General features: G+C 37.2%; 1 protein-coding gene across 7 annotated transcripts in view; it reads left to right on the top strand.

The window, feature by feature from the left end:
• Nucleotides 1–13,089, top strand: part of Sec24AB (Protein transport protein Sec24AB) — a 126,209-nt gene extending 113,120 nt beyond the window's left edge. For 4 of the 7 annotated variants that reach the window (XM_083111257.1, XM_083111241.1, XM_083111249.1 and 1 more), the window contains 8 exons: nucleotides 89–242; nucleotides 1,385–1,560; nucleotides 3,299–3,409; nucleotides 5,913–6,085; nucleotides 6,271–6,408; nucleotides 9,582–9,779; nucleotides 10,615–10,718; nucleotides 11,805–13,088. In XM_083111257.1, coding sequence (XP_082967383.1) covers nucleotides 89–242; nucleotides 1,385–1,560; nucleotides 3,299–3,409; nucleotides 5,913–6,085; nucleotides 6,271–6,408; nucleotides 9,582–9,779; nucleotides 10,615–10,718; nucleotides 11,805–11,916 — 1,166 coding nt within the window. In that variant the 3' untranslated portion in view covers nucleotides 11,917–13,088. Of the gene's footprint in view, nucleotides 1–88; nucleotides 243–1,384; nucleotides 1,561–3,298; nucleotides 3,410–5,912; nucleotides 6,086–6,270; nucleotides 6,409–9,581; nucleotides 9,780–10,614; nucleotides 10,719–11,804 lie in introns of all 7 variants that reach the window. The other 3 variants (XM_083111214.1, XM_083111232.1, XM_083111223.1) reach the window with 1 other exon arrangement.
• Nucleotides 13,090–22,717: the final 9,628 nt, after the last annotated feature.

Genomic DNA, 22,717 nt, shown 5'->3' with positions numbered 1-22,717 from the left:
AATGGTGTAATATAGGTGTGCATATGAAATATATAATTGATTTATTTACTGTACACATGATGGAGTTATGACCTAATTTTAATTACAGCTGGAATATCAAAGTTTTCTGGTGGTTGTATATATCATTTCCCTGGTTTCCAAGGAAGCAATACGCTACAGTCGGATAGCTTAGAAAGGAGTTTACGTCGTTACTTTACAAGGAAAATTGGATTTGAAGCTGTGATGAGGATACGATGCAGTAGGTACGGTCACCATTTCCTGTTCTGTAAAATAGAGAATTTAAGTAAAGCCATAATACTGACATTCTACACCTGGGATATCTACATCTACTTCATTACGAAGGAAAGCTATTCAATTTAGAGAATTCTGAATTTTAATGGAATGATTTCGTACTTTTAAACTCAGGTCAAGTAGTAATTTCCTCCTGTACATTTGCTGAAGATAATAATTGGTAAATTGTCCATTACTATTTTTTTTTTTTTTTATTTTACATTTTTTTTACGTTGTTCCAAAGAAGGGAATTGCGCTGAAGCATGTAGTCCTCTGATGCTTATTAGTGTTCATTTCAATTGAAGGGCTCTGGTGTAAAACATGGTGACATTTTGGTCATTTCTGAGTTCATTAAGAAAAAACGTTATTAGAAGCTATACTGTAGGTAAATTGTTTTTGTGTTATGTTTACCAATTTCAGAAGGCTTCACTGAGCCCAATGTAAATTGCATTACGTGGCAATTTCACTTGAAAATTGAAGGATGGCACATTTTACTTTGTAATTCAAAAATGACCAAAATGTCACCATGTTTTACACCCGAGCCCTTCAATTCATGACCCTACATTTCAGAAAACAATTCACCCAGTATTTCTTTTTCTGTTGTCTGTACAGTCTTTTTCAGCTGAAGGAACATAATCCAATTATGTAGGTCTAAAGAGTGTGCAACCTCATCTCGCACATAAAATGAGTTTCAAAACAAATTTTACATTTTAGTAGGATTTTTTCCATTGACTTAGAACAGTTTTCTGTAAAAGCTTAATTAGTTACTGACATTCTCATTATTTTTCACACCATATGTAGAGAATTGTACATGAACACAGTTCGAAGGTATGAATAAATAAAAAAATATCTGTGGAGAAGATAGTGAAAAATTCAGGAAAACACAGATGATATCTACATATATTCAAACAACCCTTGATATTGGTGGTAGGAAATGATACATAAAGCATTGGATGTTCATCACTGTAACCATATTTTAACTGTAATTTCATCATTCATGTAGGGAAATTATCAAATTTTCCCATGTATATTATTCTGAATTATATTATTTAAATAGAAAAGGGTATATTTCCACTGAGAAGTTTTATAACCTTTTTTTTTTTGTTATTTGTAGGGGCTTAGCTATTCATACATTCCATGGGAATTTCTTTGTAAGATCAACAGATCTTCTTTCATTACCGAACATTAATCCAGATGCTGGATTTGGTATGCAAGTTTCCATTGAAGAAAATTTGAGTGATTTACAGAATGTCTGTTTCCAGGCTGCGTTGCTGTACACCTCGAGTAAAGGTAAGATTTTTGTATATTTTTGTGTTGTATGCTCTTTTATTGTGTGTAAACATTAAAATTATAATGGTTTACATAGTTAACATTCATTACATTAGACATTGCTCTCTTTTTACACTAGCAGATTTCTTTGGAACTTTTTTTTTATTAGGTTGTTGCACATGAAATATTGGAATTGGTAGTGAAACTTCAAACAACAGGAACTCTGTGGAAAGAAACTTTAATTAACCAAAATAGGCACCATTTGATATTTAGTGTATTAATATCACTTTCATAGAAGTTCACGTTCTGGACTGAAGAAACTCCTCAAAGGCTTTTTTGATAGATGCTCCATTGGTGAACCTTTTCCCTGCTAAATACTGGTCGAAATGTTTAAAAAGTGGCAGTCTGTTGGTGAGAGATCTGGTGAGTATGGTGGGTGTGGAAGTCTCTCATAGTGCAAGCTGCATAGATTTTGCACTGTTGTTCTTGCCATGTGGGGCCTCGCGTTGATATGAAGCACTAAAACTTCATTTCTGTTGACCAATCTAGGCTGCTTAACCCATAATTTGTGATGCATTTCATCCAGCTGGGTACAGTACTTCTCAACATTCATTGCTTCGCCATTTTTCAAGAACAGATAGTGAAGAATACCAGCAGCACACCATTATCTTCCTCGGATGTAGGGTTGGTTTAGCATGTTTTTTTCGGGGCGTCATCAGTATCTAGCCATTGGGCAGAGCGGCAACAATTATTGTATAATATCCATTTTTCGTCACATCACTACTCTGTACAAAAACAGAATGTTTCGGTTTCAGGAGAGCGGAAAGTTACACTCCCAGCCAATGCATCATGTGTTGTTCAGTGAGCTCATGGGGAACCCACTTATCCAGCTCCTTGACTTTTCCAAGTTCTTGCAAGTGCCAGGAAACTGTGGAATAATGTACACCCAATGGCACTGTCATGTTCCTACAGTTTTCCTAAGTGCTCGCAGTTCGCCATCCCGAAATTGAACATTTCATGTGCAACGACCTAATACCAAATATTGCTGCTTTGTGTATATCTTGATGAAGGTACAAGTCTTCATGTGGTGAGGAAATAATCTACCGTGATGATAGTGAGAAAGTTTTTGCACTGATGTAGGGTGGCCTGTTGCATGTATTTGAGTTTTTCAAGATCAACTATGGAATGTGATCACATATTCTTACCTACAGCACACAACTAGAACTCTGGGGGAGAGAGGGGAAAAAAGAGGCTCTAGTTGACCACTGCAGTGGAGCATCCCTTATAATGAGGTTCACCATCCTTGAAAAGCAGTATTTATAACCTCACTAATTTCTTTCTATTCCTAATAAAATTACTTTGATGCATAACCTTACATTCAAAACATATTTTCTAGTGTAGCAAAAGTAGAATGAAAACAAAATGAAACAGGAAACATTTTCATGGCATAATTTGAAGTATAAAAAGTCAGAAATTTCGCCAGGGAGTGGCAGTTTGGGTTTGTGTGTGTGAGAGTGGGTGGATATGTGTGCGTGCTTGATGCTATGCCGATATATTTGTTCAAATTTAATTTTTGCAGATATTTTTTCTACAGGCTGGCAGTCTAAAATTGCCATGTTACAACCATAGAGTCAAGCTGTCATGTAAATTATGTTAAAGGAGAGTAATAATGATGCTATGTTTCTTTTGAGCATGTGTATGCTAACATACGGTAGTAAACTGCCAAGAATGGTGACTCAGAATGTGAATTTACTTTCAGGTGAAAGACGAATAAGGGTACATACAATATGTTTGCCTTTAGCTGCAAATGTTAATGATATAATCAATGCTGCTGATCAACAGTGTATTGTAGGACTTCTTTCTAAAATGGGTAAGTCTGATCTTTTGTAGTATTTTATTGAACTCTTGCATTTCACTCTTTTGCTATGGATATGTGCATTTTTCACTTTGCATGCACAGACCTTTTTCATTAAGTATTCATTGTGAAAAGTTCGGTCGACCTCCGTGGTGGAGTAATAACGTCCTACCATGCCAGGGTTCCCAGGTTCAAATACCCATCCTGGGCATGTGTCATCTTTGTGAGTGTTCTTCCATCATATCACCGCTCATTCTCATAGTCAAGGTTAGCCCAAAGTGGCAGAAAAATGAAGTAAAATAACCTAATTGCCTCATTCTGAAATCCAAAGTTAACAATGAATTTGCATGTTTTGAAATTGTCAAAATATAAGCATGTCGACATTAGTATTGCCAATAACTTGTCAAAATAGCTCTAGTGCTAGTGGCTTTGAATGTTTGTCTTTCCATTTTTGTAAGTGTCGCATTCTACTATCTGTCTATTGCGCAAAAACATTCATCTTAATGTGATATTCGGATTGAGTTGTACATGAGTAAATCTTTAAACAAGACACACACGGAGATGTACTACATAGAATTTTCAGCAAAAATGCAGGCTCAACCAGGACACGAACCTGGGTCTCTGGCATACAGTGCCATTGCTCTAAGCACAGAGCTGGCCTGGCTTCACCTGATTTTTCGTTGCCGCTGTTTTACCTGTATAGAATCATCTCTGCTAGTGGTCCTGGTCAAGCCTGCATTTTTTTGCTGAAAATTCTATGTAATGAGTGAATCTGATTCTCCAATAAATTTTTTGGCTTGTGGATGTTGCTGTTTAATCTCTGAATGTGGAACAGCATGATTTGATGGTGAAGGTTTGCAACAGCAGCCGTGACTTGAAAAGTCTACAATCAGGTAGGCTGGACAGTGGCAAACATGATGAACTGTGGTGAATTGACAAGAGATTACTACAAAATTTGAATTCATCATTGAAGCAGGAAACCCATTCACTTTCAATGAAATCATTATAACCAGAAGTGTCCATGATGACTGTACATCTAAATCCATAGCTGTAGGCACACCTTAATTTCTTTTGTTTATTGATTTTTTCCCTAATGAATGTTAGTAGTAACCTTCAATGTCACACACTTTACATTTATTACAGTGGAACCTCGATTTAAGTTTTTCAGGGGACCAAGCTCAAAGAACTTAACACATTCTGGTCTGGCCTCATAATACAGCATTGTTACCTCTGGTCTGCGGTTTTTGGTTGTTTTTCAAAAAATCATAGAAAAAATATTTTTAATTTGTTTTTATTTACCACATATTTCTTAAATCTACAAATCTTCCTCTTTTCAATGAACAAAAATTTGTTAAATTTTAAATTTCATTTTCAGACGTTTTTTTAATATTTTTTTAGCAATATTTTGTGAAGAAGAAAAAAGTACAACATTGTAACAAATGTTAATATAGAGATATTTTAAGTTCGTAATCTGGAAATTTCAATAATTAACTACATAAACTATCAATACATCTTTTGAATCTTGCATAAGAATACTTCTTATGTGCACATAACAAAAAATAATTACAAATTAAAAGTACTTATTTTTTGTATAAAAAAGTGGCTGCAGGACAGGACCAGACGATGTATCAGTATGTTCTGCGTCATCTGTAAAAATTAAACAAATAAATAAATATACTAAATAAATAAAATAAATTTTCATTTTTCATACACTATACAAAATAATAAATGGAAAACTAAAAATACATCAGTGCATGTAGGAGAATCAAACAAGAGGCAAGATGAATAGACCCAAAAAAATTACCTCTTCTCACTTCATTCATAAAATACTACAGTTTGCATCACTGTTTATATTGTCGACAATAATTATTACGAATATAACCTACCTTCCAAATCTTCAAATTCATCTTCATCTTCATCATCAAAATCGTCGCTAACTTCAAACTCTGAGTCGGAATCCTCTATGCAGTCTGGATCTAACGACGCCATTCTAAACAATGCACAGTACATCAACCCGACAACAGTCACAGGTGCGAGGTAAAAATAGCACATGAGTCACCTAGAGGTCGGAATTTCAACAGAGGGGCTTGAATGAACACGCGCATGAGACGAAGTACGAGCATAGCCCGTCGTTCAATCGGCAAAGCGATTGTATACCACAGGATGGGCTATGCCCGTCGTTCGGCCACATTGACTTTAAGTGCACTGCGGGCTATGCCCGTCGTGAGACCCCAATGTGTTAAAATTGAGGAAAATTTTACAGCCTTTTGCCATGTTAGAGCCATCGAGATTGAATGTATATTGAGGTAAATTCCAGGAATGTAAAATTGGGGTTCTACTGTATAACAAAAATTAGTTCCATCAAATATCTATAGGAACTTAGTACACTGGAACACACACATCAAGCAATAGTGCTCAACACTTGGTTGAATGTCAATTTAGTTACTTGTACGGAGTCTTTCAGAGTTAAATCAAATGTAAGTTAAAAGTAACAATCCATGTGTTTCAATTGTTTCAGCTGTGGATCGATCACACCAATCTTCATTATCAGATGCTAGAGATGCCTTCATTAATGTTGCCATAGACGTGCTATCAGCTTACAAACTGTCCCAGTCAGCAGGCAATTCATCACTTATGGCACCAAGTAGTTTGAAGTTACTGCCTCTGTACATATTAGCAATGTTAAAACATGTAAGTATTGATTGTTAACTTATGCTTCAACATATGAACCTGTCTGTAACTAATGAGTATTTTTTTTTGTGAATATTAGAAATAGTTATTGTGTAGTGGAATCAGTTAATGCATTTTGGTGTTCCAGTGATGTAGAGTTAATTGAAATTGTGAGCTGGTCTCAACTGTTGTTCATTGTTTTGCAGGTGGCATTCCGTTCAGGCCTAAGTACAAAAATAGACGACAGGGTCTTTGCTATGTGCCAGATGAAGACCCTTCCATTAGCAGTACTGATTCAAACTGTGTATCCAGATCTTTATGAAGTCTCTAAAATGACTGATAAGGCAAGTATTTGCATAGCATGTTGCATATTTTTATACGTTAACACATTCAGGTAGAAGAGTTCATATTGAAGTGTGCTTTAAGGTAAATCATCACCATTTTATTTAATTTTTTAGTCTGTACATGGACATTCATTTTCACTTTTGATTTCAAGACATATCAAATCCAACAGTAACTTTTATGTATAGCTTTGCCAATTAACCATAACCACCATATTAGTGTTATTACAAATGATCTTTCCGATTACAAACTTGAATAACTCATGTTTAATAACACACAGATACATGAAAGTTGTCAATGGCAAGGGAAACTCAAAAATTTTCGGTGGTTGGTACAACTGTCGCGTAGTTATTGATTTCGTCACTAGGGGCGATAGGAGAGAAAATGGCTGCCAAAGAAGACAGGAAGGCTGTTTGTGTGCTGGATTTTCACATCTGCCAGTCTGTTATCACTGTGCAACGTAATTTTAGAAGGAAGTTTGGTGAAGATGCACCCAGTGGGCCCAGTATCTGTAAGTGGTATTCTGACTTTAAAGCAAGGGAGTGCAGTTGCAAGCGAAAGTCAATCGGCCATCCACCAGTAAGCGAGACATCTGTGGAGCGTGTGAGAGAGAGTTTCTTACGAAGTCCACAGAAATCCACCACCACAGCCAGCAGAGAATTAGACATCCCGCAACCAACTATGTGGAAGACTTTACGCAAACGTTTGCGATTCCATCCTTACTGTCTGCAATTGTTGCAGGCCCTGAAACCGGACGACAAAGTCAAGCGACTGTCTTTCTGCGAGGACATGCAAATCGAAATGGAAACTGATGGTTTCACGGAATCATTGGTGTTCAGTGATGAAGCCACCTTCCACCTGTCGGGCAAAGTGCACAAAAATAATGTCAGGATCTGGGGTCTGGAAAATCCTAGAGGTTATGTGGATCATGTATGCGACTCCCCCAAGCTGGATGTTTTTTGGGCTACCAACCATGAAAAGGTGTATGGCCCTTTCTTCTTCGACGAGAACACCGCAATCACGGGGATTTCGTACCTACAAATTAGGGATGGGCCGATATGAAATTTTGGCCGATACCGATAAAGTACCGATATAAAATTTACCGATACCGATAACCGATATTCTACCGATCCGATATAAAATTAGAAATGGTCCATGAAGAACCTGAAATGTTCATTGATCTCCTTAATAAATTGGGTTTCGAGGTGACTGCAGTGCAAAAGAAGTTGAATATTTAGACAATTACTTTTTTAAAAAGTAGGGCATCGAGATTATCCATAAAAATTACAACAAAATGGCAGAATTTTGCACTAAATTATAAGATATTTATAGATATATCGGATCGGTAAAATAATCGGTAATTTTACCGATACACCGATATGCCTATATCGGCCGATACCAATAGAGTACCGATTAATCGGTCCCACCCCTACTACAAATGTTACGGACATGGCTTCTTCCACAACTGGAACAGGATATCAAAGGTTTAATTTTTCAACAGGATGGGGCACCACCCCATTTCCACTTAGACGTCAGGCGTGAACTGAATAGGCGACTACCAAAGAACTGGATTGGGCGTTCACGATAGTGAACGTTTGCGTTCGCCTCCACGTTCCCCCGACCTTACACCCTGTGACTTTTTCTCTGGAGCTTTGTCAAACAACAAGTGTATCGGCCGCCTTTACCACCTACCATCCAGGATCTTCGTGTTCGCATCACAGAGGCCATTGCATTAGTGCATTGTTCAATGTTACAACATGCATGGCAGGAATTGGACTACAGGCTCGATGTGTGTCGCGTGACACAGGGAGCTCACATTGAGCACATGTGATGTGATGTTGTGAACCAAATGTAATACAAAACTTTTTGAGTTTCCCTTTCCATTGATACAATTTTCATGTATCTGAGTGTTAATAAACATGAGTTATTAAAGTTTGTAATTGGAAAGATCATTTGTAATAACCCTGTATATCTAAAGAAATTGGGTTCATGGTACTTGGAAGAAGATAATCTCATGTTAAAAGGTAGCATTATTACTCTTTTATGTATAGCTTATTTTCTTACTTTTCAAAAATATTGGGTGGACTCAAACACTTAGTTATAAGTTCACAAGAAATCTCATAAATCCTCCTTTCCATGTATCATGATAGTAATGCACACCAACAATGCATCCCTACTATTTCTTTTAAAATCAAAATCTGTTATTCACATATTCTATTTGAGCCACACAGTGCCTGTAAGGGGAGACAGTCATAACATGCAGAGCCCATTGACCCATTCAACAGAGTCTCTGGCAGAAACCTGGTAGAGTTGTACCTTTTGCCCTGTTGTAAAACTTTAATATCAGTGCATCCTGATATTTACAGCAATTTGTTCATATTTACAGTGTGTTTAAAAAATGAATTATATTTAATAATGAAATATTATTTGAACCCGGCCGGTTCAAATCCGGGAACTTTTCTAACGATGGAAGTGGCCCCGGCACCCACCCAGCGTCGAAGAACATGGGTACCTGGGGGAAACCCTGGGGGGTAAAGGCAGTCAGGGGCGTGATGCTGATCACATCACCCCACTCACGACCGGATCAAGAAAGTGTGGGACGTTACCCCCACACCCCCTATACGCCTTCATGGCATGGTGCTATGCACAGGGGAGCACTTTACCTTTTTTTTTTTATTTAATGAAAATGTGTTGCAGGTACTCAATATATTACAAAGTATTAAGTAAGTCCTTGAGTTTCACTCACCGTATTATACATGAAGACGATAGCTGAATTTGTTCGAAACTCATCTGAGAGTGTCTTCTTTTGCAGAATTTACTGCAGTCGTGATTTTGTCCTTGTCCAAGTCCATGGGTATTGGTGGAACCAAAACACGTTGTTTTATGTATCCCCACAATAAAAAGTCACAGGGTGTAATGTCTTGCTGAATTGGAGAACACAAAATGCCTTCTGTTGCACAGATGCCATCTTGTGAATGTCTAAGGTTAGCATTTACTTGGGTGCTACTAGTGGTATCTAGCGGCAGTCATATAAAACTCTGGGCCACGGCAGTTTGAGTAGTGCAAGTTTCATTCACTGGTGATTGCACAGACATAAGGTTTTAAAATCTGGTTATTCTTTTTGAAACACACTGTATTTTAAAACTGGCTAAAATACTGATATTTTTGTTTTTAGGATGCATTGCATCTGGATGGAAAAGTAATACCTCAGCCGCCAAGACTGCATTTGTCTGCAGAAAAGTTGGATTCAAGAGAGGCATTCCTTCTAGATGCAGCTGATCACATGATTTTCTATGTGGGGCACAGCATTTATGAGGAGTATTGTCAGGCTGTACTTGGAGTGCCAAACTTTTCAGCTATTCCAGAGGAAATGGTAAATGCTTGTCATTGTTCATTGTTTGTAATCTGTAAGTGTTCATTATTCTAGAGGTAACTGATTGATGTACAAAATTGTATCAACTTTGAATGTTGATTGTTAATTCTTGCCATAAATTTGACAAGCAAATTGGCACTCTTTGTCGATATCAACCAGTATAATCTTAGTGGTAAAATTTGCCAATAATTTTATATATTGTATAAGTATATTGTGCCAAATACCAATTTTTTTTAAAAAAAAATCGATTTTCTTATTTTAACTTTCATTATTGGGAAGTGCACTGTATAAATTCCACCTCTGCTAAAAGCCTTGTTATTCATTAAATTTAAAAAAAAATCATCTCTCTACGACAATTAGTTCTCGAGCTATGATTTTTTCGTGCATCACAGCAAGTTTGAAAAGTTCCTGTCTGGAAGTCCTATTCTTGTGCGTGAGGGTCTGTCCGCTAAAGGCTAAAAGGTTAACATGCTAGCTCGTGGGATTTTTCACTTAATTGTTAAGTAATGTCCATGTCTGTTTGGAAGACAATTGAGCCATCTATCATTAAATTTGAGAAAAAATGTACGGTTGCTAAACTGAAATACCAAGTAGGTTGGTGCCACATTATGCAATCTGCTGTGTTCTGCATTCACTACCTGGTCTCTGAGCACAAGCGAAGAACATAGCTGGGTGTTTTTGTTCCTCACCTTTCTAAGTAAAATAAGGCAAAGAACTAATAATTGGGGTCGCTTATTTTTTGTGCATGTGCATTTTCAGAAGAACCTGTTCACGAACTTTGTAGTCAGTAGTACTGTGTTTTATCATCTGCTGACTTTTTTTCTTTTCCTTTCAGTATGAATTGCCCGAGATTGGAACTCCAGAATCTGAAACGTTACGTAATTTTATTAGTTACCTTCAATCTGAGAAACCATATCCAGCAACTTTTCAAATCATAAGGTATGTAGAGGTAATTGAAAGAAATTGATTTGAGAGAATTGGGAGGAAACAACTTGTTAATAAGTAAACTTTGTAGCTTGAGAGATGAAAGAGGGTTGTGTTTTGCAAAAATAGTTGCACAGGCTCTTTTGACCATACATGTCCAAATTTTTGGACTAAATACAACTTGAAATAATAATATAAAAGTACTATGTGCTTACATATACACTATACATTATTATTTACTGATCAAAGCCATCCAATTTCTGCCTTAATTTCCTTCTAATTTACTTGTGACATGTTAATTTTATACTCGCTAATAAAAAAATTGTTGTGTAGAGGGTAATTTACTGTTATAATAAATCGTATTTGTTGTCCTTTTGTGCCACTGTATTACTGGTGTACTATGATGTATCAAAAACAAAGCTCGTTATTCCCCAACTGCCTTTCCACATAGAATGATGCTACCAATTTTCGTATTTAAAAATCTTGTCATATTAATTGTTGCAAGAAACTTAAAATTTTAAGTGCAAGTGAACCTCTAATTGCTAATCTGATTATTATAATTTACCACGAAATGTCTGTTTAAAAAAAAGCAAATAAACTATACAGGGTGTCCAGACTAAACGTATTCAAAAGTAATGAATAATCATGAAAGAACCACACCATATATTTGCAATCTAGCACTCAGTCAATGGAAAATATATCCAAGATTTATTGTCTCACTTTCAAGGTCACTAGTGCAGACACATCACCGGTAGTGATGCTTGTGCAAATTTGTAATCCATGACTTGTGTTCGGCAGCATTCACAAAGGGAGTGGAATGTGGATGCTCCCACATCCAAATACCATTCAGTGGGACAAGACTGAGAAAGCTCGAGTATTGTTGCAACATCTGTTGAGCTACAAAAGCTGCCCACATTGAATTTCATTGACCAGCACCTTGTATAATAATCAAACAAATATTTTAATAAACCTTACAGCTGCTGAGATAATACATTCATTTTTTGGATACTTTTAGCCTCTACACTCTGCATTTTGTGATGGCTGTTTGGCTACTGTGGACTGATCTAAATCGTACAGTAATATGTGTACTTTCCTCCACAGGGATGATAGCCAGTATAGGATGAGATTTCTGGAAAAGCTAATTGAAGATCGTTCCGAATCTGCTCTTTCATATTATGAGTTCCTACAGCATTTGAAGTCGCAGATTAAGTGAGGGTAGCTGAATATTTCAAGGCACAAAGGAACAGAAAATGAATATTTTTTACCAACCATCATCACGGAAGTGATACATGTGATAGGCGATTATATTAGCCACACTACCAGTTACTCCTTTTGTGGTTCTTTTATGAGGTGTAGGTGATCTTCAACATGAATTTGCAAGTTGGGTGTGTGTGTGTTGGGGACGAGTCCTTGAATAACTTCTGGGAAAGGTGTTTCATATTACTTTATCTACAAATCAAACTACATGACATTTTACGAGGGGATGTGGAGCAGACTTTATATACATTGCCTAATTGTTGTTCAAGATGGAGTGCCGTAGCACCAATAGATTCTGTTGGAATTTGGACTTTTTATGGAGAGCCTTCAAGTTCTTTTTATGTATCAGTCTTTTCCGATTTTAGCATCTTCTATTTAACGGATACAAGCGAAGATGTGTCATGTGAATGTAATCAATTAATGGAAACAAAAGCTGCTGGTGCAAGAAACTTTTTCCCTGAAGTGGTGGACTGGCTAAAATTTCGACAGTGTTCTTGAAGAAACATCTGCCATTATGCCTAGTCAAAACATCACACTAAATACGTACTGTTCGCATGTGGTGTGGAATGATGAGCAGCTCCCAAGTTGTGTGGGTTAGTGCCTTCAAATATGCATCCCTCTGCGAAAGAGGAAGAATTTGTGCCCACTGCATTTTTGTCCAGTGCTGCACCGATTGCATGTGAATTCACGTGAGATTATATATTTAAAATAGATTCCTGTATGTGTGTGTGTGCGTCATCGTATGAATTTTAGTTCTTCCTAAACAACAGCCATGGGAGAGTGAAGGAAGTGTTGCGGACCCACGTATCAGGGTGTTGAGTATTTTGTTCCTTGGCTATCCAGACTAATTGTGTATATAGATTTCCCATAAAAATGAATCTTTACCAATAGTGAGGAAAATGAAATCACCATGTCATACATGAACAGAAACTCAATTATGCATGCAAAAATCAATTTGATACTGCAAAGTATCAGTAATTATCTAGAAAATATGTATTTTGGGATTGTTGTGTTGATACGGAGATGTACATTTGTCAATATGAACATTATAGACTGTATCATAGACTGTTAAGCTAAAGTTGTGCAATGTAATATACATATTTACACACATTAAATTGCACAGTTTAGTTATTCCTTGATATAATTCTGGTAAGCAAACTTTGAAAGTGTGTTGCTGTTTTGACGAGAAAACTGCACATTTCTGGTTATCTGTTGTTTATCTAGGTGGTTTGATAGATGGTGTCTACTCAAGTGAGAATACTGCTCGATGCGTTGAAGAGGCTGACTTTTAGTTTAGTGCTTCATATTGGCTCACCTCTTAGTATCATTTTCAGTGAAATTATTTTTGTTAGGTTTGCTAGTGAAAGAGGATTGCTTTCTATATAATGTTTCACGTGGAATGCATATCCAGAAACATTAGATTTAAATCTCAATCTGAGCCTATCTAAGCATAAAGTGAATAACTTATATGCTGAGTGTGAGAATCCCATGCACTGCAAAGAATGCTTATCCACAGACTTCAGGTACTGTGAAGTATCCGATATAATTATATGAATATCTAGGAACTTTGTGCAAAGTTCTGCCATTTTGTTATTTTTGTGAGGATAATGGTATAATTCTTATACCGTATTTACTCATGTATAAGTGCACTTTTTTTCCAAAAATTTTTGCCTTCAAAAACTGTGGTGCGTATTATGCATGGAATAATTCAGACAGCCAACAAGAAATCATGCATGTTTTTAGTATGTCACAGCATGTAACACGTATATATCAACAGGTACAAATATAAGTTATCAGGTTGGATTTCTTTAGTAATAATAATTTTTTAAAAAAACTGTAAAAGTGAAATGGGCGTTTCCCATGATTTTTGACTGTATCGGAGCATTTTGAGACATCAAATTGTTGAATTCGAGCACGCACCTCCCGTCACATGATATTTGTCTGTCGTGGGAGAAATAATGGAAAATAACCCATTATGGGAAGCGTATCAGTGGTATTTGTTGGGCAAGAAATAATAGAAAATAACTTCCTGAACACTGCAAATCCATAACATAATTTTGATCTCACTTTCTTCTACTACAGAATAAACAAACAAGGTGGTTACAGAAGTGAAAGCTTTGGGATGCTAAATGCAGTGGAGGGAGAGGTTGGTGATTCATTGTATATCCTCCTCTTGGTCCACATAGCAATGACTCATTGAATATGTATGATTTCATTCGCTCTTGATCAGCATAGAAACAGCTTTACGACCTACAACTAAGGAAGCCATTTCTTGAACATGCATTGTACTGCATGTTACATATAAGATATAATTATTTGTCACTTTTTCCCCATCAAAAATTAGGGTGCACATTACACATGCACGTGCATTATACAGGGCATTCATTTTGGGTCTGGGCCGATATAGCACGTGAATGCAGACGGCGTACCATGGTGCAGATGCCGGCATTAATGACCCGTGACATCCCACTTATTTTTATGCACATGTCTTTAGCATGCAGACAATTATATTTATATTGTGTAACGAGTAGTAACCTGTACTATAAGAGTTGATCAAAGTGGTGGTCAACTTCAGTCACACATTCCCGGTATCATTTGATGAAATTCTGATTGACACGCAAAAGTTCCTCTTCCGTCATTCTTGCAAGTTCTGTTTATCTTAATCTCAGAACAAGTTGTCTAACTGCTTCTCTACGTGGAGCTGCAACACGCAATTTCTGTGAAAATTGCCGACAAACATCTTGACATGATTTGGTTTACACTTAAGTGTCTTACATAAAAAAAATTTTGTTCTAACGATCAATTCGGCAGCTTTTCAATGGTCTGTCAATCTTATTAAACACACACTGGAATTTCACAGAAAAAAATTACACACACAAACGTGCATGCGCGCACTGAAATTAGAGAGAAATTACACTGCACATTTACACCTGCAACATAAGTTTCAGACAGTGTGTTACCTTGTGCACCCTCCAGATGCCTAATCAATCAACTTCTGCATGTCAATGCGATGGCATTTTCTTTCACAGAATGGTCAAGAATAACATCACTGTAACTGCACCTGCATGGGTAAAACTTACCCAGTTGACAGTTGATTATTAAATACATTTTTTGATCACTTCCAATTATTGTCTGAGGCCACCCTTTTCAGTATCTTTCCAATGAACCTTTCCAAGTGTCGGGACCTTGAATAGGCTGTCTGTTAGTTCTGCTCGCAGGGCTGTAGAAACACTCCCTGAATAAATTTCACTTAACATGTGGTCGTACATTTCACTTTATTATTCCATCATGTTATTTTTTATCAAAAGTTTGATTCATTTAAAATGTTCAAAATTAATAAAATTATACTGATCAATGAAGGTATTTACATGCCTTAACCCGATTAAAATTCAGACTTTAGAAGTAATTTTTCATCTGGGTATTTTTTTACCCAGCATGCATCCTTACATTATGGCAGAAAACTCCCTTCTTTTTAGTCTTTTCTTTCTAATTTTTTCTCAACTTTATCTTTGCATAATGACATAAAAATGTTCAAACTTAATAAAATTAGGTTATTCATTGAAGATATTATTATTTACATGCTTTGAAACAATTAAAATTCGGACTTAAGAAGCAATTTTCTCCTGGGTATTTTTTACCCAGCATGCATCCTGCTGGGTTAACAATGGCAGGAAAACAACTTGCAAACAGAACAAATATGTCAATCAAAATTTCATCAAATGATGCCTAGAATGTGTGAATGCAGTTGGCCACAACTTTCAACAACTCTTGTAACAAGTTAGTACTCGTTATGCAATATAATTATAATTGTCTGCATGCTAAAGATATCTGTGTAAAAATAAGCGGGACGTCACGGGTCGAAAATGCCGGCATCTGCACAATCTTCCGTCATGCACTATCTCTGCCCAGAGTCCAAATGAACGCACTGTACATAACGTTAATACGGTATTCTAGTTTTATAGATGTCAAAAGTACTTTTTCTCTAATGCAACATCAGTCAGTCACTTGTGAGTGAACCATTCAGGTTTCTCTTGTAACGTTATAATCGTTTATTGGATTGGTAGAATTTCCATCATTGATAAATTTTATTATCAGTAATGAAATGACAAAAAAAATTATCTGTCCATCTGTACTTTTCATCTATTTGCAAACTTTGCATAAAAAGTACTTCTGTTGGGATAAAAGCACTTTGGTGTAATTTGAATAACCAAACCACCTTGGCTTCAATGGCTTTGGGAGATTTACTTAATGAAATATTTACTCCTTAAGTAAGATTGTGTACAGAACAATAATGCTCAACAAATCTGTGACCACACCTCAGCTCGTCATAAAAAAATGAGAAATAAAGCACAAAACTGTCTATGCAAAATTAAAACATTAAACAAGAAATGTGATTCTTCAGAAGATATCTTTGTGAATGGTTGTGTAATAATGTGTGGGAATCACTGGTGGCTGAAGAAAAGATAATCATTTAATCCCAAGTTACACTTCTGTCCTCCAGATTTCTGATGTGGAGTCATTCCATGCCAAATAAACACAGATATGTGCAATTTTTAACCTGACCATCTCCGATTTTCATCAAATTTGGGGAGTTGAAACTATGCATAGAACTTAGTAACTATGAAAATTTTTAGTCTCGTGCGTCTTGTAATTGTTAAATTATTCAAGGTCAAAGTTTGCAGAAATTGTCCTTTTTGAGCCCGCTTAGCTACACTAAATCTGCTGTAACTCCGCCCCTATTTTCCCTAGGAAGCTCAAATAAAGCTTATTGTACAGGTAATTGAACAAGCTTTCCAGTGATATATAACAAGCCTACCTTTGGATACAAATATAATTTTGTCACGTGACCTTGACTTTTGACCTTGAATATCTCAAAACATGTCATCACCAAAAATTTTGAAAAAAATATATTTGGTCCCTCATGCCATACTCTAAAACATATCAAAAAATCATTCTGGGACTGCAATGGGATCAGAAGATACAAAATAATATGTTTAACTATGTGACTGATAAAAGCTCCATTACATGAACTATGAAGAGTCAAATGTCCCTTAACACTCCCTACAAAATGTGAAGGAGTTATCCTGGGCATATTTGGTCATGAAATAAATATGTTAGGCACAGGGAGATCCATAGCCGTGTGTGTCAAGCGGAGGTCCGGCATATTGTTGACCGCCATATTGAATTCAACGCAAAAATTTCAAAGGAAAGGGGGTGATGTGATGTATCAAATGAGGCTAGAATTTCACGAGAAATGAAGTGACGAAGGTTTATCCAACATATATTTAACCAGCAAAAATTTATTACTGCATGCTTGTAACCATTTTCTCCTTTTCGAGGTGTTAAAAACAAAGCATTGGAATGCTCCTAACGTGTTAGGAACTCATCGAGATCACGCTGACATCTCGGGAGAGAAAGACGTTTACGCACCATTACATATGATTTTAATCAGCTACATTCACCAAATAGTTGAATAGTGAAGAATATTGGGAAAAGTATCTCAAACAATTACGTGACACTTCCTTTGGAATGAAAAATTCTTCAGTGACGAGGCTAATTTTTATTGTAATATAATTAAGCCTTGTTTCCATATTTAAAAACACTAAGTTGCTGACCAAGGCAATTTATTATTAAGATAAAAACACTTAACAGGTAACGCTTCGACCCTGATACAGGTCGAAACGTTACCTGTTAAGTGTTTTTATCTTAATAATAAATTGCCTTGGTCAGCAACTCAGTGTTTCTAATTTTTATGTTCACGGTGAAGTTAATAAAAATAATATGCAATACCTGTGATTTGGTCAGTCGAATGGTTGTTGCTGGTAAGCAAATTATGTGGTATAATGTATGGCGAACGGAAATGGTTGGTCCATATTCAACAACGGAACCTTAAATGGTGAGGGCTTCTTGGATTTGTTAAGTGAACAGGTTTTATCACCCTTGCTTACGGAATATGGCACTTTTCGAGAGTTTTGAAACAGGACAGAGTGTGACCACACTATGTGGACATTTTCGCAATTTCTTCAAGGTAATTTTCTAGGTAGATTGATGGGCACACGGGGATCTATTAAAAGGCCTGCACATTCCCCAGATCTAACATCTTAGGAGGACTTTTACCTTCAGAAACATTTGAAGAGAATAGTGTCCCTGATATTGACCATCTGAGAGAAGGCATAGTTGCTGCCTGCGATGTTGTTGCACATGCTACATTTGCCAAATGTTCTATGCGAGTGTGAGAGACGTCAACGAGTGTGCTCACAGGAACATTGACAACATTATAATGTGCATATATCGTAAGTGAAAGATATGTGTATAACTTTTTGCTGGCGTAAGATACGTTGGAAAATCCTTCGTCACTTGATTTCTCGTGAAATTCTAGCCTGATTTGATACATCACATCACCCCCTATCCTTTGAAATTTTTGCGTTGAATTCAATATGGCGGTCAACAATATGCCGGACCTCCGCTTGACACACACGGCTATGGATCTCCCTGTGCCTAACATATTTATTTCATGACCAATTATGCCCGGGATAACTCCTTCACATTTTGTAGGGAGTGTTAAGGGACATTTGACTCTTCATAGTTCATGTAATGGGGCTTTTATCAGTCACATAGTTACACGTATTATTTTGTATCTTCTGATCCCATTACAGTCCCAGAATGATTTTTCGTTATGTTTTAGAGTATGGAATGAGGGATCAAATATATTTTTTTCACGATTTTTGGTGATGACATGTTTTGAGATATTCAAGGTCAAAAGTCAAGGTCACGTGACAAAATGATATTTTTATCCAAAGGTAGGCTTGTTATATATCACTGGAAAGCTTGTTCAATTACCTGTACAATAAGCTTTATTTGAGCTTCCTAGGGAAAATAGGGGCGGAGTTACAGCAGATTTAGTATAGCTAAGCGGGCTCAAAAAGGGCAATTTCTGCAAACTTTGACCTTGAATAATTTAACAATTACAAGACGCACGAGACTAAAAATTTTCATAGTTACTAAATTCCATGCATAGTTTCAACTCCCCAAATTTGATGAAAATCGGAGATGGTCAGGTCAAAGGCTGTGTTGATTTCGCATGGAATGACTCTGTGGATAAATTGGAATAATGGAGATTTTTAACCTGAATACTTTTATCTTCTCAAAGTAATAAGTTAGGGCAGTTGTTTTCCGTTTCAGATCCACTTGCCATTGACAGCATGTTTATTTTCCTTCATGAGAATTTGTTTATGTGCTGTTCCAACAAAAAAGAAACAAAACACACAATCAATTCTGTTTGCACTGAATGTGTGAATTGGGTTAAGAAAATGAGATTAGTCTCTTGAGGGGGGGGGGGGGGTAACAGAATTTTGAAGTTCCTGAATGTTCAACCCCCCTCACTTAAGTGAGAAAACTACATTAATCAAGTAACTTTCATTTTTAATTATTATTAGTATAGTGCTAAAATCACATTAATTTCTTGATTGCCATGGTGGTCTAGTCGGTACGGTGTCTGATTGCCACACGGGAGACCTGGATTCGATCGGTGGGTGATCTAAGGTCTGAATTTTTATGGCCTTGTCCCTTCATGAAGTGGCTCTGGGGCTCACCCAGCCTCAAATCAATGGGTACCCGGGGGTAAAGACAGGAAGGTAGTGCGGTTCACTTCACCTCCAAAAATGGATGAGATAGAGAATGTATAGGCACAGGCACGCATATTTCGTTTTTGACGAAATATGAAATAACACATTATAATGTTCATTTTTCATATTTATGAAAGGTGTCAGGTGCATTTTCCCACCCTGTTTTGTCACGAAATAATGCAAAATCTTAAACACTAAATTTAGAGATTATTTACAGACGTGACACTCTGAAGTCAGAATTATCCTGTGAGTTATGCAATTCACGGAAAATTAGTTAATTCTGCTGTAAATATTTGCTAAGCAAAAATAGGCACATTTATACAGGAATAAATGTAATATTCTGGTAACGACATAAATGTGCTATTATAAGGGATATGTTTATTTTGTGTAGTAAGTTCAGTTTTTAAATCAAATTTTGGATATTCATATTTTTAAAACCAAAATGTCATTTTATATACCGCTATAACAGCGAAGTTTTATTTTATTTACCGCTTTTTAACCCGAAATTCACTCTGTTTTTGTACATGTGCCTCTATGTATAGGGTGCTATCGCCTACATTGTGCCCTCATGGCACGGTACTATATGCATGGGGAGCTTTACCTACAGAGGAGTGAAAGTATAATTTTTCTTAACCCCTTCCCTGTGTAATTTTCTGACAAAATGCTTTCCCGCTTTTTTGAGTTTGCATAGTAATATATTAAGTAGCTACTGCTTCAGCACAATTCATCAGAGTATCATGGTTCATATGTCTTTCTCTTCAGAATAGAACAGGCTCAGAGGCCAGCATAGTCTGCCTTTTACCTACCCGCTGCACGCTTGCACGCGAGGACAGGTATACCTGCTCGCCTGCCCACGGCAACGAGTCGACTTGCGTCTTTACCCGGGTTCTTGCTCTTCAAGGCGCTCTGCGCTTACAAGGTACCTGGGCATTCAACAAGACCTGGGCGCCTGCAAAACCTGCTGGAAGGAAACAGCCCTCCGGCAGCGTGTCGCTCCAGGTGTTTCATCACCACGTGGACAGCTTCAGCCAGTGTTGCCTACTTACGTAGCTTGTAAATCCTACGAAGTCCTAGGAGGAGCTCTCTCCTCCAAGGAGAATTTATATACTTAGCGATTTCAGTTCAGCGTAAGCAGTTTTTATCTTATTGCTAGGAAATGCACGCAATATTACAGCTTCATTTATCTAAATGAATGATCGAGCAAACAAAAATCTCCTCACTGAAAACTAATTGTTTTTCATTGCATGGTGCCTTAACCAGGCACGCAGTGGCGCAACCAGAGGGGAGCAGGGAGCATTGCTCACAACCTTAGACGGAAATTTAGTCTAGCCGAGGGGCCAGGGTGTGGGTCAAACATTAAAGTACAAGAAAAAACAGGCTAGCAGAATTTAAGAATAGCAGGGCTAAAGGGTACTCAAGATGGAATTAATTTTCATATTTTTCTTGCATTTTCCTTCCAGACGGCCAAGCACACCTGCAGAGGGGGAATGGAGGGGTAATTGCAACCCCTTGATTTCAAATTTTATGAAAGTAGAAATATATTATAAAGTATTATACAGTCTCATCAAGTTCAATGCCGTAGCAAAGGGGTAGCGGGAGACGGTCCTGAGCGCCGAACGATCTAAGTGATAAAAGTTTTAAAACAGAGAATGCCATGGCGGCCCGTGATATTTGCTATTAATGTTGGTTTGTTACGAGTTGGATGAATTGATTATGTAATGTATTTATATAATATATATGCTTTAATGAAATTTTGAATATGTACACAATTTAGTGTTAGCATATTTATTTCTTATTTTACGTCGCTCCATGTGAAAAGAAAATATTGTAGATGGAAATTTTACATGCTATATGTATGTACATTTGGAATGCATTTATCATGCACTTTCTTTCTTTCAAAAACAGTTTGTGTGCTTGTTTTCCATTATTAGCTAATGTGAAATTGACGTGCTGAAAAAAATATTTCTAATCCTCTGTTTCAACACAAATGCGTGAGAACCGACTTCCACCCCCTTTTTGCATGATTTATGAGGATAATAATGCCTTTCATGCTACTATTATTACTATTATTGTGATTGTTGTTGTTGGCACGTTTATCCAAGTACTTGCCCCCCCCCCAAACGAGGGTAACGGCAATGCCCCTGGCCCCTGGCTGGCTACGGCCCTGGTGTTCGCAGTAGAACAGTGTGTTGTTCGACTCGCGACCTCAGCGTCGAACGTGACGTTTCAGTCCTGCCCTATATCACTATATATCTATACGTATATTGGTTGTTTACGACATGTACTTATGGATCCTGTGCCACGAAAAACCTATTTCAATCTGTGTGTAGTAGGGGGGGGGGAGTAGCAACATTCGTAAATTTCATTTCATTGGCGATGTGGCTTACGAAGCTTTGAGTTCCCTTTTCTAAGTAGTGAAAATATATTGCAGTTGGCAACACTGCAGACAGGTGTGCGCCCGGTGCAGTTTCTAGTCGAAGCAACTACGTCATGCAGAGGGAGGGGCGTGCAGTTGATTGAATGAATGCACTGAGACCTACTAGGTATCTTACGACTGCGGGTACCCGGCGGGTTTTCGATACCTGCCAAGAACGATCTGGGCAGATGGTCAGTCAAGGTGCTCAAGCGAGGGTGTTGCGCAGGTTGCATGGCATTTCAGGAGCGATGTCTCGCGAACGGGTCTGCTCCAGGTCTTGTGCAGGCCTCTAAACAGGCTTTCAAATGGTACCACGCACATGTGTACATCAAGTATGAGGAAAGGGAAATTGGGGATAAAGGGAAATTTCCCTCCAAAAATCCCTTTTGATAACTTTGGGGCCCTCTGGAACGACATTGTTTCCCTTTGTAGAAAAAATTTACCATAGTGTGGGGGGAGGGCAAAAGTGGCATCCCTAATCGCCACCACTGTTAGATACTATTAGAAACTCGAACTTAGGAAAAACAATCCGAACTTGAATACTTTTCTTGGCACTTGGCACATTTACTCTTTGCCATTTTACACACCAAAACCAACAACAAATCACCAACAGTTCAAATAACGCAACACAAAAAAATTTACATAAAGCAACTTACTAAACGCGACACACAAACGAACTCACGTTTGCACTTTGTCAGCATAACACAAAAACAGTT

Source organism: Lepisma saccharinum, chromosome 1 (genome assembly GCF_977018435.1).
Source record: "Lepisma saccharinum chromosome 1, izLepSacc3.1, whole genome shotgun sequence".
In the NCBI taxonomy this organism is placed as follows: Eukaryota; Metazoa; Arthropoda; class Insecta; order Zygentoma; family Lepismatidae; genus Lepisma; species Lepisma saccharinum.
The sequence above is the reverse complement of the archived record's forward strand: the minus strand, read 5'-3'. Positions and strand labels throughout refer to the sequence as shown.